Here is a 15,887-nt window from a genome sequence, read left to right on the forward strand (position 1 = left end):
CCTAACTCAAAAAAGCAGAGTTCACCTCGGTGTAAGGGAGAAGGCACATTGCAAACACTAAGCAGAAAACAGATACCGGTGCCAGACTCTGCAGAACTAACTCTGAGCTCCAGTCGAGTCTGAGTGTGAGTCAGTTTGGCAGCTGGATTGCGGGGGAATGCCGCAACCTGTGTGGGACATGGCAAGGGAGATTGATTTTATCTGTGTCCTATGGGTTTGGAGTGCTTCGCGCTGGCAGCCCAACTGCTGGTGAGGGGCTGGAGACACTGAGGCAGGAGAGATGCTCTCCAGCAAGGGACAAAACCCATGAATGAGAGCATGTGGCAGTTTCAGTGCCAGTGTATCTTAATCTTCCCTGTGTTAAAGCTGATTCTCCTTCCAAAGGAGTAGAGGCAGGTGACCACAAACCAGAAGAGGATTAATCAGAGGATCTACTAATTGATTCAATAATCCACTTAAGCAGAGGATTTTTGAACCCTTTGAACAAGGTAAGGTCACTGGGAAACAGCTATGGTTATTTTTTAGCCCATGCATTGTTCTGTCCCAGGATGGATGAGGGTCTGGGCTTTGTGCAAGAGCCCCAGCACACCTCCATCCCTCAGGCTTGAGAATGGCCAGAAGGAGGTGGGGGTCTGGCCTCTCACCCTGCGGAGGAACCCGGCACCACCAGCCTCTGCTGCCTCAGGGCTTGGGGGCTGTGTGGATGGCCATGGATGGACCTGTGGGTGCCCTAGACGAGGAGGTTGCCCATGTCTGTGGGCTATCCCTGTGGTAAGAGGGAAAACATGCAGTTCCCGTTGAGGTTGCCTTGGAGAAGAGTTGCCCTCCCAGAGGAAGGAGTCTGCCTCCTGCCATTGGGGCAGGGAGCACAAGCAGGGACATAACACAGCTCCTTTCACCAAAAAAACTTCTTCTTTATTAATGCATTGGGAAAAAAAAAAAAAAAGCCCAGTTCTTTCCCTGTGGTGATCTTTAACAGAAATGTGAGGAACGTTCAAGGGGGGCTTGGCTTGGTCTGGTTATGGTGTAGGCACTGATTTGCCAATATCCAGAGCTGACTCAGGCATCTTGACTTAAGATCACCTGAAAAACATCTGCTTTTCCAGATGCCCTCCTCTCTGGATGATATTAAAGCTAGCACACATACTTTGCCTCTATTGATCATAAGGAAAAGAACCTTTTTTTCCCCACTTCTATGTTTGAACCTTTCAGGACAGCTTTTCTGCAAGCCTGGGACAAGGGCATGAGATTGCCTTGCCCTCTGCAGGTGCTGTTAATGGATGGAAATCACTAAACAGGTTATGCAGCCATCAGAAGCTGTATACACACACATAGATATAGATATAGATATATAATTTTTTTTCCTGGTTATGTACACTTTAAATAAAACTTATGTTAAATAGCAGGGTATTACTTTGTATCTCAAAACCTATTGCAACAGAAGAACCCCAAGGAAACCCACTCTGAAGAGCTTCAGCATCATTTACATCAGGCTTGGGGATCGGAGCAGCATCCTCTAGTCCCTGACAGAACCGCTTTCTGAGGGCAGCCCTTCAGACTTCCTCCACTCTGCCAGGCGCTGCTTGAACCACTTCTGGAGAAAGAAAAAAAAAAACAAACCCCCAAACACAGAGATTGAGTGCTCTGGGCTGTGAATAACCTTGCTGAAGGTGCAGATGTAGTCAGCACGTGGGACCAGGCGAGGGAAACTCACGGTGCTGCTAGCTTGTAGAAAGGTGCTGCACTGTTCCCAGGCAGCACAGGCAGCAGGACAGCTGCTTCTCACCAAACGGGCTTGTTACCTAGGTGTGCACTCTCAAACTCGTTTCTCTTGCTCACTTCAGACCTTGACGGCATGAGTGGGTCCTTATTTTATTGCTGTGAGTCCACGTTTTTCTTGCAAACAGAGTAAGAGTTTGGGTAAGGAGCTGCTGGGTGGTGTCAGTTTAAATGGCTGGAGCAGTGAAACAGTCACTGCTGGTCCAAAAATTACAGGAATCAAAAGCTGGCCTGCTTCAGAAAGGATGAGAGACAACACAGTGGCTCTCAACAAATTTAAGAACAAATAGATTTAAAAAATGGGTTAAAGATTATCTTATTCCTCAAGCAATATGCATGGCTACGTTATTCTGTAGTAATTTAACATCTCTAAGCCAGTTCCCGGAGCTGCTGATGCCACTTGAACACAGCCACAATTTCAAATATCAGATAAAATGCAGCTGCATAAAGCCACACTACCTCAGTAAAAGGAGAAATACAACGTGCGTGCCGGAAGCACAGCTCAGCCTCTTGTTTGGGAATGTGCCTGTGATTTGCTTTGTTGCTGTTCATTTTGTTGCTATATTTGTTCATGGCTGTTTTTGAAGCTATTGTGGTCTGTAATGGCACAACCACGGCACTCTCTACAAGCAGCTCCAGCACTAACACTGCTTTGGACCACATCCAGTCAGATGATTGCCTGCCCAGCCTCCTCCTGAAAATTTCCCTTCCTGCCCCAAACCATCATCTCCTGTTGACTCAATAGCTCTTTGCATCTCATTTTTACTAATCTTTTTATTAAAATAGCTGGTATATCTAGTTGATAAAGCACGCCAGATGTCAGGAGCAACGATTCTCTGTGCCATACGCAATGCAGGCACTTTGCAGCTTACCATCCCAGTCTCAGTCCTGTCCCTAACATGACCTTCATCTCCAGATCTCTGGGAGCACCCTGGATTCATAGTGAAGGTGGCTATCAGGGAAGATTTTAAGACATCTCCAGAGGTGTCCTGGCATATATGGCCTGTGTTTACAACTTGCTTTAGGGAAAAAAAAAAATGAAGCAGTGCCATTTCTAAGGAAGAAAATGTATTTCAGGGGTACTGCCTCCTTGCTGCCTCAAACAAGCAGTGGTACCTGCCTGTCACAAATGCCAGAAAGGAAGGGTCTCCTTGGTCTCCTTTTCCAGTCCATCCAAGGGCTATCAGTACAATGGGTGTTATACCAGCATCCTTCCCCGGGACAGATGAAATGGGGGCATTGCCAGCTTGTCTCTCCTATCTCCTTTGGCTTTGCCCAAAGAGAGCCAGGCTTGGCAGCTCTCTGCAAAATGCTGCTAACTTTTCAGTGGGTTGGATTTCTTTTCTATACCCATCAATGCTGCTATGGGTCTAGTGGAACACAGGACTTGGTGGAAGTCCCAGACCGTGGCAGTCTGTCCCTGTGAAGGGACATCTGGAGGCCTCTATGTCTCCTGGGGAGGCTGAAAGTCTTGCCCAGTATCTGGCCTTGGGGATGCTGAAGTAGCTAATTGCAGTGAGGGTGCGTGCGCACAGCCGGAGCGTGTCCCATGGCACAACCTGCAGGAGTTGCATCTATCCTGTATCTGCTTTAAAATGATCGTAGTTTCTTCAGACTATAAAGCCAGCAGTGGTTTAGGCACCTGAGACTATCAGAAGTGGGTTGGAAGGACAGGACAGCATGCCTGGGTTGTATATTTGGGGCTCCACAGACAGCTGGTGACCTTCAAGGTGTGCCCTTGTTCTGGCTGTGGGAAGCACTAGTGTGGTCTCCAGGCAGGCTGGGGATGGGGCTCCCAGGCAGGGTGGGCACAGGGGTCCCAGGGGGGCACAGGGCTGCTGTGTGGGAGGCCACGACAGTGAGTGAAGGGGCTGCAATGTGAGTGAAGGGGCTGCAATTACAGGGGAAAGGGTCTTTGGGGATGCAGGGGCAGGAACATGTGAGGAATGTGGGTACAGGGTGGCTGTGGGGTACACGGAGATGCAGTGGGGCAGTAGAGCCCTGTGGGTGCAGTGTGGGTTTAGGGGTGCAGTGGGGGTTGCAGAGGTGCAGAGGAGACTTGTGGATGCAGTGTGGGAGGTGGTAAGGGGTATGCAGGGTGCAGAGCGGTGCAGGAGTGCAAGTAAGGAGCAAGTAAGTGGGGAGCATGAGAGGTGCAGAGGGTGCAGTAGGAAGCATGTGGGGGGACAGAAGGGTGCTGGGAGTATGATAAAGAGCTGGGGATGGGATGAGCAGGAGATGCAGGGAGTGTGTGGGGCACAGAGGCACACAGGGGGAGCAGGGCTGGTGCCAAGGCAAGGGCGAGGGGCACACACTCACCAGGGTCTGCTCCTCAGAGAGCCCGGTCTCGGCTGCGATGAGGGACAGCGTGGTGCCGTCAGGATGTTTGTTCACCTTGCTGAAGTTGTACTCCAGGATCTCCAGCTGCTCCTCAGTGAGAGTCACTGGCTTCTCAGTGGCCATCTCCTCCTGGGGCAGGGCTGTGGGCCAGTCACTGTGAAGAGGAGCCAGCGTCACTGCCCAAGCTGGGAGCGGCCGGTGAGGCCGCACTTGCTGAGCCCCAGATTTGCCATCCCTGTCCCCACTAGCTCTGCCCCTCCCAGTGGCCTCTGGCCACCTCAGGGCACAAGTCCCGTACCAAAGGCATGCAGGGGAGCGCAGCCGGGAGTCGCAGCCCCCCCAGCAGCTCCTGCCTCGGTTTCCCCGCTGTGGTGCCTGCCCAGCAGAGCTGCCTCACCATCCTCGGCTGGCAGGAAGCAGCAGCCCGTCCTCTGCTCAGCGCTCCCGTTGCTGTATTTATAGCCAGTGTGACTCCCGTGGGGATGATTCGTGTTTAGAGCCATATTTAGGCCTGAGCGTCACTTGGGAGGGATGTCACAGCACCAGGCGTGTTGAGTTGGTTAATTTAAAGACATTAGTTTAAAAAATATTATTCATCTTCTGGGTAAGGGGCCAGTATCTGGCATCCAGCCTAGCATTTTTGGGTTTTCTTTTTCCTTCTCCCCAGCAACCAGGCAAGTTTGTGCAAGGAAATCACAAACCAGAGGACACGGGCTCTTTTGGGAGTGTGGGCTTAGACCCAGCAATCACCCCATTTTCCCTGCTGACCATTGTCCTGGTCCTACTCCTAGCAGCATGGCCAGACATCACACAAAGCTGGCAATGAGCTACTTTGTTTTTACCAATATTTAATGTTATCACGCATGGGCATAAACAGTCACGTTCCTGACCATCACTCAACTATTTATTTGTTTTTCAGTGTATAAGTGAAGGGTCAGTCCTTGGAGGACCTTACCCTGTGCGTGTCTGTTGCTCAAGCCCTCAGTGCCCTCAGCTGTGGTCAGTGATAGGTGCTCCCAGCAATGGCAGGAGCAAGGGACCCACATTCCCCTCCAGAGTAACTTTTGTCCCACTGGTGCTTTGCACGAATCTCTGGCAGACTTGGCACAAAAGCACAAGCAAAACAAGTAAGTACACCATGGCGAAGTCCCACACCTCTCTTCTGCAGGGCTCCGAGCTGGCTCCCGCATGGCAGAGGGTCGAGCCTGCCAATTCAGTCAACTAAAATGCGAGGCGTTGCCCCCACAAAGCATGCAGGAGTCCCTTGATGCTGAATCATTTTGGTGTTTCCAAAACCGAGCTGTGGGGTGTTGGCGGGGGAGGAGCTGGGTGCAAAAATGTGGCCTTTCTTGATCTGCTCTCCTGCTGTCCGAGCTGCCTGGCCCGTCCCTGTCAGGCGGACGGTTGGTGTTGCTGGCTCTCGGGGGCTGCCAGGAGCCCTTGGCCCACCTTGGGACTCCTCTGGGCTGCCTGCTGCCTGCCTCCACCTTGCAGTCCAGCTTCTCCTTCCCTTTGGCTCTGGGAGGAACCCGGGCACCTCCATCATGCTGCACCTCTGCTGCGTAGCTTTAAACCCAACTGCTTTCCTCGTTGATGGATAACTCACCTCAGCTCACTGGGTACCCTGGGGTGTACCGAGTGCCCCAGGGCTCTCACTTGCTGACAGCAGTGCTGGGATGGGGCTCAGCTCCGAACCTGCCTTGCAGCTTGCAGAGAGCCAGCTCTGCTATTCACAAGAGGCTGGAGAGAGCTTCTTCTTTGAGCTTTACCTCAAAAAGCAAAGCCCCCACTAAGCCTCGTCTGCAGGAGGTGCTTTGACTAATAAAAGGATCCTTTGGCATTTGAGTAGAGGCTTATAAATAGACCAGGGCTGATTGTGAAACAACCCACTCTCCTTGAGTCACTTGGTAAAACCTGATTTTAACACAGTGGTTGCGCAGGGCTGGAGCAGCTCTGAGCATGATGGTGCTGGCAGATGGCATCACCCTCCCCCCCCCCCCGAGATGGGCTAGGGAAAGGCCATCTTCAACCCCAGGTGCTGTGAGCTGAGCTGGCCTTGTCTGCGGAGCGTTGTGGCCACTGGTGTGTGGCAGCAGCTGCCTGGGCTACCCTGGGGTCGGCTCAGTTCGGAGGTGTCCTTAGAGGAAGGGGCAGACAAAGGGCAGTCCCTCACGTGTGTGAGCTGGTGGGGACCAGGTGAACGCTCCTCACCTAGCCTGGGCATTTGGAGACCTCTGGAAAAGGTGCAGGTGGAAAAGGAGATCCCATGGACTTGAGGTGCTGCTCTCCAGCACCGTGGCTGCCAGGCGTTCCAGGAGGGCAAAGTGCAGATGAGGCCAAGCTCAGGCCACAAGCTCTTCATCTGCTCCTTGATCAGCACCCTACGGAACCACCTGCTCTTCTCCTGGAAAGCCCAGTCACCTCAGGGCTCCTATCAGCTCTGGATCACATCCAGGCTGGGCCAACAGCAGCCACATGTCCTGGTGGCTCATAAATCGTCGTTTGCAGCCTGCTGCATTAATGTACATTAACATGTGTGCATTGATTTGCATAGGGAACATGTGCTTTAACTTTCATGTTTCATCTACACAACTGTTTCTCTTTCTGATAATCTCCAGGTTCCTGAGGCATTTCCCTGTAGGATACAGTATCTTCTACCTGCTGGCAGTTCAGGGTGCCCCGGCACCCAGGATGTGATGCCTGATGGTTTTCCCTTGTTTCCCCTCTACCCTGCTCTGGAGGGAGAAAAGTTCCTACTTCTGACGGCTGTGAGATGACTTTCAGGAAAAGGTCAATCCTCTGGGGGTCCTGGAGGGCTCTGCAGGTCTCCCCATATCACTCCATTAGGTCCTGGAGGTCTTCAGGAGCCATGTGGCCCTGTGCACCATGTGGCACCCAGCATGTGGAACCTCTTGGGTGCTAAAAATGGGATAAATGACAGGACTTGAGGGTACCAGGAGTCCCTAAAAGTCCTGACTGGCCATATGGATCACTGCTCAACTATCAGCTGCTTAAATGGAGCCACATTTAAAGCCAGGCCTGGAACCTGGCCCTCAGGCTGCACAGGACCTCTCCTCTATACAGGAGAGGTGATTTTTCTTCCTTACATTTCTCTAAGCCTGACAGAAATATGGAGTATCACAACTGTTTTGCTCAGCTGCTGAGAAGCACCACTGCTCACTACTTTTTTCTGCCTACATTTTTTTGCAGGCATTGGAAAAAAATGGCTTCTTCGGTGAAAAAGATGTAAACCATCTCTTTGGCTTTCAGAAAGGCTGGGGAGCTGTGGTCATCCTTCAGCTCTGTGAGCAGTCCCATGCCTGCTGCTGTCTCCCCTGGGCAGCATGGGGATGAGAGCTGGGTGGCTGGGGGTTACACACCCAGGCGGAAATGACAACGCCAGATGCACTGTTACAGTGAAACCGCAGCACCGGTGACACCTACTTTGTCCTACGTGTAGAGCCAGAGAGCCCTGGGGAATTCACACTTGGCTCTGCCTGTCTTGGTTTTAGGTGGAGCAACGTGAGAGCAGCCACCAGCAAAAGCTCGCAAGGGGTTCAGGGGTTGCCTGGGCAGCGGATGGCTCCAGCCAGCATCACTGTGTACACGGAGGCTGTGCAGGCAGCACCTGGTGCTCTTAGTGTGGCTGATGGGGCATTTAAATGCACCTTCAAGGGTCATTTTGGAAGGAGAAGACAAAAGGCAGTGGCTGATAGATGGAAGTTGCAGCAAGAGAAAGCCTGATCAGATATTGGGAAAAAGTACTCATAGTGTGGAGGGGTACAACATGGGGACAGGGACCAGAGAGATGGGGGCACCTCCATTCTTGGTGGTCTCTAAAAATCAGCTGGACACGGTCCTCACTGACCTGACCTAGGTAGGAGCAGCGGGGTGGAGAGAGATGTCCCTCTGCAATTATGCTACCTGTGTCCTGTGGTTGCACCCAGCTCCCCAGAGACACCCTGGGGTTACTAGCAGGGCTCCCAGCTCAGCCTTGAGATGGGAGAGGAACATCCTGTCTGTCTCCCACCATGCTGGCCGAGCAGTGCTACTGCAGTCAGCATTTACTCTCCTGGCAGAAAGCAGCCACTTTTCCAGCAAGGACATGGTTTCTGTTTGCTCAGCTTTGCTTTTTTGAACAGCAGACACAATAGCTGGCGGGCTGTGCGGCTTTCTAATGATTTTCTGCACCTGAAGCCCCTGGAAAATTCTCTGAGCAGTAGTTCCTGCCCAGCTGATGGGGCCCCATAGACCCTGCTGGTCTTCTTCACCCCTTCCCCAGTACCCTCCCCACTGTCAGGGCTGGGATCAGGCTGGAGGCACCTGTGTGTGGTTTGAGCTTGCAGCTATTTCCTGCCGCTGCAGGGATCAAAATAGCAGTTCTCAATGCAAACGAGCCCTCCTGCCCTCCCTTGCTCTGCTGCAGAGCTGTGTCCTGTCCCAAGCTTTGCTTGTCCTCCTGCTGTGGGATGGCTGTGGATAACATCAGCCAGCATGGCACACAGGATAAGGTGGGACCGAGGCTTTAAAAATAAACCAGACCCTGCCATAAATAAGGAAAAAACACCTGTCATGCATCCTGTAAACTAGCTGTTCAGCCTTTTAGAGATAACATCGGATGGGAACAAAGCAAACGAGCACAGCGGCTGCCTAAGCAGAGGCAGGTCCCCGTGGTACCCCCAGCCTGGGGTCTCTGCCTGCCTGTGTGTCCCCCTCCCTGCATGCAGCTTTCCCACCACAGCCTTGCTGGGTGCTGCTCCAACCTCTCAAGCACCAGCAAGCACAGGTCAGCTCCTCTTTCCACCCCCCTCCCCATCCCAAACTGCAAATCCACCCCAGCACCCCCAGCTCAAAGCCGGTGCTTACCTGGAGCTGGCACGGACTAGGAGGGTGTAAAAGAAGAACCCCGCAGGTCCTTGGGTGACTGCTTAAGTATCCGCGTGTGTGTGACAGGCGGGGACCTGAAAAACCTGCCGCAAATCACAGGAGCTCCCGGGATCCACAGCCACTCTCTGGGCTGGTAATTCAGGTTTGGCATCCACTCTCCTTGGCAGGGCTCAACGCATGGTTGGTGCACGCTGCGGGTCTCTGCGGACGGGTGGCACCGGAGTCCTCGGGTCTTGTCCCACCACGCTCTGGGCTGGTGGCCGTCGTCCTGCGGGTGCCGAGCGAGGGCCGCTGGGGCTGTTTCCTGCAGGGGTACAGGAAGGGTGAAGGCGGGGTGAGGCGGAAACCACGCTCAGCCGCTCATCTGTGCTCCAACCGAGCCCGCCTGCCCCGACGGGGGCCCTGGGGTCCCCACCGCTGCCCCCTTGGCCAGGCTGTCACCCGCTGCCCTGCTGCAGGGACCCCGGCTCCTGGCTTTGCTGATGGAGCACGGCAGCAGCCACGACAGCGTGGGGCTGGCTTCTCATCTCACCATGTCCCCCACAAAGTGGTTTGTCCAGGTGTAACATTCTTGACCCTGCTGTCACCTTGGCCAGCCCTGTGATCCTGCCAGGCTGGGTATAGGGGGGGCAGGACCGGGTCCTGGGTCTGACCTGCAGCTGTAGCCCACTGAGACACAGGGCAGGAGCGTGGCTGGGGATGGGGAGAAGGGCAGGGCATCCTCTTCTGCCAAATACCCGTGCTCTCCTCGGTTAAAGCGCCCAGGAGCCTGCGGTTCCCAGTGGGGTGGGCTGGAAGCATTAGACAACAGCTTAAAAAGAGGCACCTTGCAGGGTGGGGTGCAGTGGGGAGGAGCGGATTTTTCACTCAGCTCACAGGCAGCTGGAAGGGGATGCTGGAAAATCAGAAGGGCTGGAGAAAGGGCTGATGAGAAGCTGAGTATGGGTTGCAATGGCTGAGATTATCTGCCAGAGCAAAAGGCAAACTGGCGCTCGATAGAGAAAGCTGTGGAGCTGGCTGGAGCCAGGGGCAGCGAGCCCTGCCCCTGGGGAGAAGTGGCTGGACAAACCCCGGCCAGAGACCTGCCATATGCTTAGCAATGAGCCAAAACTGTCCTGAAGATTGAGTGGTTTTGTAACGTGGTGGGAAACACAGGCCAAGACAAGGGGATTGTGAAGGCATCTGCGCCAAAGGGCAGGCAGATCTGTGCCAATTTTCCTAGCAGGATTATATTGATCAAGCAAGAGTGCTTTTTTGCTACAGGGATAGCCTCACTGCCTGATAAACCAAGTGGTGCTGTTCAGTGGCTGCCAGAGGAGGTTTTCGGGACAAGACTTGATCCTGCATGCCTTGGGCAGGCACCTGGCCAAGGGGCTATATACTGTTTATCACTGGTGCTAAGCGACAGGAGCATGGGTAGCGATGGGTGGAGGCAAGCAGGCTGGAAGACGTGTCTGATGGGATGGTTCCAGTAGCCGTTGCTGGAGGGACTGCGGTGCATTCAAGGGGGCTGGAGCAGACCCCTGCCAGCAGGACACAGCCCTGGGTTTCAGACCCCATGTGGGAGGTCCAGGCAGAGGCCCTGAACTGCACGCTGCCATGTGCTTGGGGGAGCTCTGGTGGGTAATTGCTACTTACCTGCCCGTGCCTGTGCTCTGCTCTGGTACCTGCTTTTGTCCAGGCTTGGAGACAGGATAGATCACAGAAAGATTTTCTGATGTTTGTAGGCTCTCTTTTATTTTCTTCCATGCGTGTGCCCCAAGCATTGCAAAATGTGAGTAACCTGGCCTGCAGGAGCGGGATCGGCTCCTCTTTTCCCTTGTTCATTACTGTCAACAGAGAGAAAGTCTTTAATGTGGAAAAAAGCCTTTTCCCTTAGCCTGTGAACCCAGCCCAGACTTGCACTGGGAGCGACGTGTTTCAGGCTGAGACATGCCACTGGAATTGCTTCAGAGATGCTGGGAGTCCTGCAGTGACAGTGTGAAAGTGTGTGTTCAGCATCCCAGTCCTCTGGACACCTCTTGCACAGGCTTGAATATCATCCAGCGCTTGCACTACGGCAACGTGTTGGCTGCAGTCACTGTGGGGGCATTGGACACACAGCTCATGGCCATCCTGGCCCAAATGTTGTCCTAATGCTGCATGGAGACAGGATGGAAAGAAGATGAAGAGCACAAGGAAGCAACATTTCAAGCCACCAGGAGAGAATGGGATACAGTTCAGCTTTTCTGACTTGTTCATACTGCCTGTGCGTGTGTCTCTCCTGAATTTGTCCATGTTTTCCTTCCTGAAAATGAGGCTTAGTACCAGCACCTCTTGTCTGGACATAAAGCAGAGATTTTTGTCTTTTTCTGAGTATATGAGCTGAAAAATGTGTGCTTTCCAGAGATTCCACACAGCAACCCAGTTGTTAGGGAGAGAGAGCAAAACCTCCCCTTCTCCACCTGAACGCACCAATGCAAAGGAAAACCACAAAAGCCATCTTCTGTTTTGTTTTCCAGTGTTTCTTTCTTGATGTGCTCGGGTTTTCTGGCTACTAACCCAAAAAATGTGGCTGGAAACAAGGCTTTACAGAATGTTTTGGCTTCCATTCAGTTAGAGAAGAGTTCTCTAACCAGCCAGTACTGACTCACAGGACAATTCTTGCAGGTAATCAGACGAGATTTCTACCTGCAAAACTCACTTGCCCCAGAACAGCGTAAGAGATCAGTTGCTCTGCAAGGTGCAGCTAACAATTGCCTTTGTTGGATGCCCCAAAACACAAGGACCTGACTGAATCGTTGATCTTTTGATCAGTTTTCTCCTGGGAGAGCGGCAACACTAGCTGCAGCCTGAGCGCCAGCAGCACACAGTGTTCGCTCAGACCGTACTCCAGGAAGGGGGAAGAGGAGGAGGAGGTGGGCACAGGTGGCTCCTTGCTGCCCTGGTTGCTGGGGCAGGGCTGCCTGCTGCCCACCCCAGCTCAGCGACTCCCTCGGATGCACTCTTCTTCATGCCTTTTCCTTTCCTTTTAGTGCTCAACCTGTCTCTCCTCAGCATCAGAACTGATCCAGGCCGGATAGATACAAATCAAATGTGACTTCCAATAGGATTCTTGCCTTTTCTTTGTCTGTGGGATGTAGCTGCATGGATGGAAACTGCGGTGTTTTATTGCTCCTCCAGTTGTTCCAATGCTTCCCAGAGAACCGTGTCATCTCATTGGTATTTCCATGTGCGATCTCTGCCTGGGGTACAGTCTTCCTCCCTTCTCTCCCTCTTACTAACCAGATTGTTTTGAAGTGACTAAACCAGGCGCAGATACGTGCAGTTTCTTGCCAGGAGGCTTCTCAGCAGCTCTGCCATTGCCTGTAGGCAGAGCGTGCCCTAGCATGTGCAGCGAGCCAGCAGGGCATCACACGTGTCAGCTGCCCACCGTGCCCAGCCCAGGAAAGCATGGGGTCTGGCACTGGTGGGAGGCAGGGAAGAGGCTAGAGGAGACATGCAGATCCGCTTTCTACTCCTGGAGTGCCAGAGGGATGTGGAGAGGAGCGAGTGCCCTCCCAGAGACTCTGATGGCTGTGCATTTTCTAGGGAGTGAGTCAGGGAGGTGGGGAGGCTGGAAAATGCCTCCTGAAATCTGTCCTGGTCTAAACCTCTAGGCTGAAGCTGCCGGATTTTGGAAGCCCTGAGTCAAATACTTGTATACAGGTCAGGGAGGGGACTTTTTCCCTCCCTGGAGCAGGGATGAGCTCTGTCAGACCACGAACCTGCCACCAGCATGGCCCTCTTGTTTGCAGCAGGGATGCTGTGCTGAGGGTCCATGGCGAGGAGGGCGAAGGGCCGTAGTGGCATGAGCATGGGTACGCACCAGCCTGTAGCTGCACCGCTGGGACCGGGCGCTTTCCTCAGCCTTCACCGTGAGGGACAAGGACGACATTTTGCCCTGTGTTGTCTCAGGCCGGGCAGCCCAGGGGTGCTGCTGACTGTGAGGGGCAGGGAGAGTGCCCCTGGCCCCTGTGCCCGCCTTGTGGCACCAGGGACACCGGCCGGCAGTGGTCCCTGTGGTTTCTGTTGGGCCAGTTTGGGCAGGTGGCACGAGGCCACGGTGGGCACCTGCTGAGAGGTGACCCCGGTGCCATCAGCTTCTGGGGCATCACTGCAGGCCTCAGGACTGTGAACAGGATGGGTTGTCTCCATGTGACACATGCCACAGAGCCTGGGGCACCACCGGAGCCCCTGTGGCACTGGCAGATGACCACAATGACTGGCAGGGTGACAGTGAAGGATGTAACGGAGACTGGCTCTCTGCTCCAGCTGCTGGGTGTCACAGAGGGGTTTCAGGGGCCCTGTGTAACTAACTTAATTTTTTTTTTTCCCCTTTAGCAACCTGGGTTTTGCTGCTTTTGGGACGAAGGCGTTGCAGCTACCTGGGTGCTAGCTGCTGACAGTCTTGTCTACATGGCTGGCCATGGGGACAGCTGGGTGAGCACAACAGAGGTGCTAATGGCTGGCTCCCTCATTGCTCTGACAGCCTCATCACCCTAGGGAGCAGGTCACCTGCAGCAGGACATCCCCTGCTCCTGGGAGCTCCCCCTGCTCCAGCTTTGTGGGGCCGGGGCACCGGGCTGTCAGAGGGTTGGTTGTACCCAGCATGTCTGGCAGAGAGGCTCCAGGGTGGAGGAGGATGCTCCTTGCCATCTCTGTCTCTCTCAGGATGCAGTGACTGGGCTGGCAGATGGGTCTCCTGTTTCTTAATTCTATGACCTGGCCACAGGGAACCCTGCTCAGTGGGGTGTGCACAGCGGGGCTGGGCTGAGAGAGCTGGAAGGGTCTGCAGGGGGATCTGGATAGGCTGGACCAGTGGGCTGAGGGCAATTGTATGAGGTTCAACAGGGAGAAGTGCCAGGTCCTGCACTTGGATCACAACTACTCCATGCAATGCTACAGGCTGGGGAGAGTGGCTGGAAAGCTGCCTGGTGGGAAAGGCCCTGGGGGTGCTGGCTGGTGGCCAGATGAACATGAGCCAGCGTGTGCCCAGGTGGCCAAGGAGGCCAACAGCAGCCTGGCTTGTGTCAGAAACAGTGTGGCCAGCAGGGCCAGGGCAGTGATTGTCCCCCTGTACTGGGCACTGGTGAGGCTGCACCTCAAATTCTGTGTCCAGTTTTGGGCCCCTCACTACAAGATGCTGAGGTGCTGGAGCGTGTCCAGAGAACAGTGATGAAGCCAGCAACGGGTCTGGAGCTCAAGCCTTTTGAGGAGCAGCCGAGGGAACTGGGATTTAGTCTGGAGAGGAGGAGACTCAGGGGCGACAGTATCACTCTCCACAGCTACCTGAAAGGAGGTTGTAGCAAGGGTGGTGTTGGTCTCTTTTCCTAAGTAACAAATGATACAAGAAGAGCAAATGCCCTCAAGCTGTGCCGGAGGAAAAATTTCTTCACTGAAAGGGTGGTCACACATTGGAAGAGGCTGCCCAGAGAGGTGGTGGAGTCACCATCCCTGGAGGTATTTAAAAGATGCGTAGATGTGGTGCTTAGGGACATGGTTTAGTGACAGATTTGGCAGTGTTAGTTTTATGGTTGGACTTGATGATCTTAAGGGTCTTTTCCAACCTAAATGATTCTATGATTCTTACTAGACAAACTTAATCACTGACATGACTTCCCACTCACAATCATTTCACTACTGATTTGTGTATTCTAGTTGTATTTATGTCTCCCAGCATAAGCTTAGGGAAGACAAGAACATTGTGGGGCAAGCATATCCGTACATTTACAAACCACTACCTTCATCAAAAAAAAAAGATCCGCAGGAAAGTGCTGAATCCCATGTGATTGCAAAGCTGATTTTTAGAAATTAACATAGAAAACCAAGCTACCTGGAATTTCCTGGTGCTTACCGGACTGTAAGGGTATGCATCCAGATAGCTAATGTAGACAGCCCCAAAGTTTCCTAAAGGAGCCACTCATCACTTTGACGGATGCTTTTCAAAAAGAAATGGAGAGAGCTCACTTCAGGTGTCCATTTACAGATATCTGCAGCTTGCTGGGTATCCAAAATACCCCCAAATGAAGGGGACTGGCAGATAAGAAAAAGGACCCCCAGGAAACCCAGGCTTTTCCAGGACAGCAGTTTGAGGCTTTCTGCAATATCCCACAGGATCTACAATGACACTGGACTATTACTAGACAAGTGCAACATCTCAATCCCTGCCCTATTCTCTGCTCCAGAGAGCTTCTCGGAAGGATTTTTCAGTCTCTTCTCCTCTGTCACTGGGGAAGCTGGAACACACTGGCTTAAGCAGGAATAAGTTTAAGTCAGTTCTAAATACTTTTGCATCTAATGTCAGGAAGAAGAATTCAGATCTGCTTAAAAGGTAAAATAAAACGAGTGTCCAAGAATTCTAGTTTCTCAACAGCTGACAAAAACCCCCACTTTTAAAGGGTTAATTTTTCCTCAATGTAAAGGTGAGACTCAGTCATAGAGGAAAATTACTATTTTTTTCTGAGGTTATCTAGCTAGGAATGCTCTGTCCAGAAACCTGTGCTGCTTCTATAAATGTTTAGGGTTTAGAAAATGAAGCAACTGCTGCATGACCAGCTAGAAAATCGTAAAGCTAAGAGAGAACCCAATGCAATCCTGCGCATGGCAGTGAATGCCACAGGTTCATCTATGAGGCATTTACCCACAGAATAAAATTTTTACAAAATGTTGTACTGTAGAGTCTCTTTCAGCAAACATACCTGGATTCCATGATGAGGAAAAAAGCAAGTTAACTTTGCCAGGTAAATGAGATTGACTGCGCACTGGTAACACTAATAATACGGATGAAAAGAAACACGTATGTTTATGTGTACAAATGATAGTTATTAATATCAAGTCTTTCCTACACCCGTACTGAGAAC

General features: G+C 52.6%; 1 protein-coding gene across 1 annotated transcript; it reads right to left on the minus strand.

Moving 5' to 3' along the window:
* Positions 1 to 893: 893 nt before the first annotated feature.
* Positions 894 to 9,283, minus strand: HOPX (HOP homeobox). The gene is made up of 3 exons (XM_080397672.1): positions 8,986 to 9,283; positions 4,099 to 4,273; positions 894 to 1,594 (listed from the first exon to the last, which is right to left on the minus strand). Exons 2-3 carry the CDS (start codon positions 4,240 to 4,242, stop codon positions 1,517 to 1,519), a joined length of 222 nt encoding a protein of 73 aa, XP_080253798.1. The 5' UTR covers positions 4,243 to 4,273; positions 8,986 to 9,283; the 3' UTR covers positions 894 to 1,516.
* Positions 9,284 to 15,887: the final 6,604 nt, after the last annotated feature.

The sequence above is a fragment of the Falco punctatus genome (genome assembly GCF_963210335.1).
Source record: "Falco punctatus genome assembly, chromosome: 1".
NCBI lineage: Eukaryota > Metazoa > Chordata > Aves > Falconiformes > Falconidae > Falco > Falco punctatus.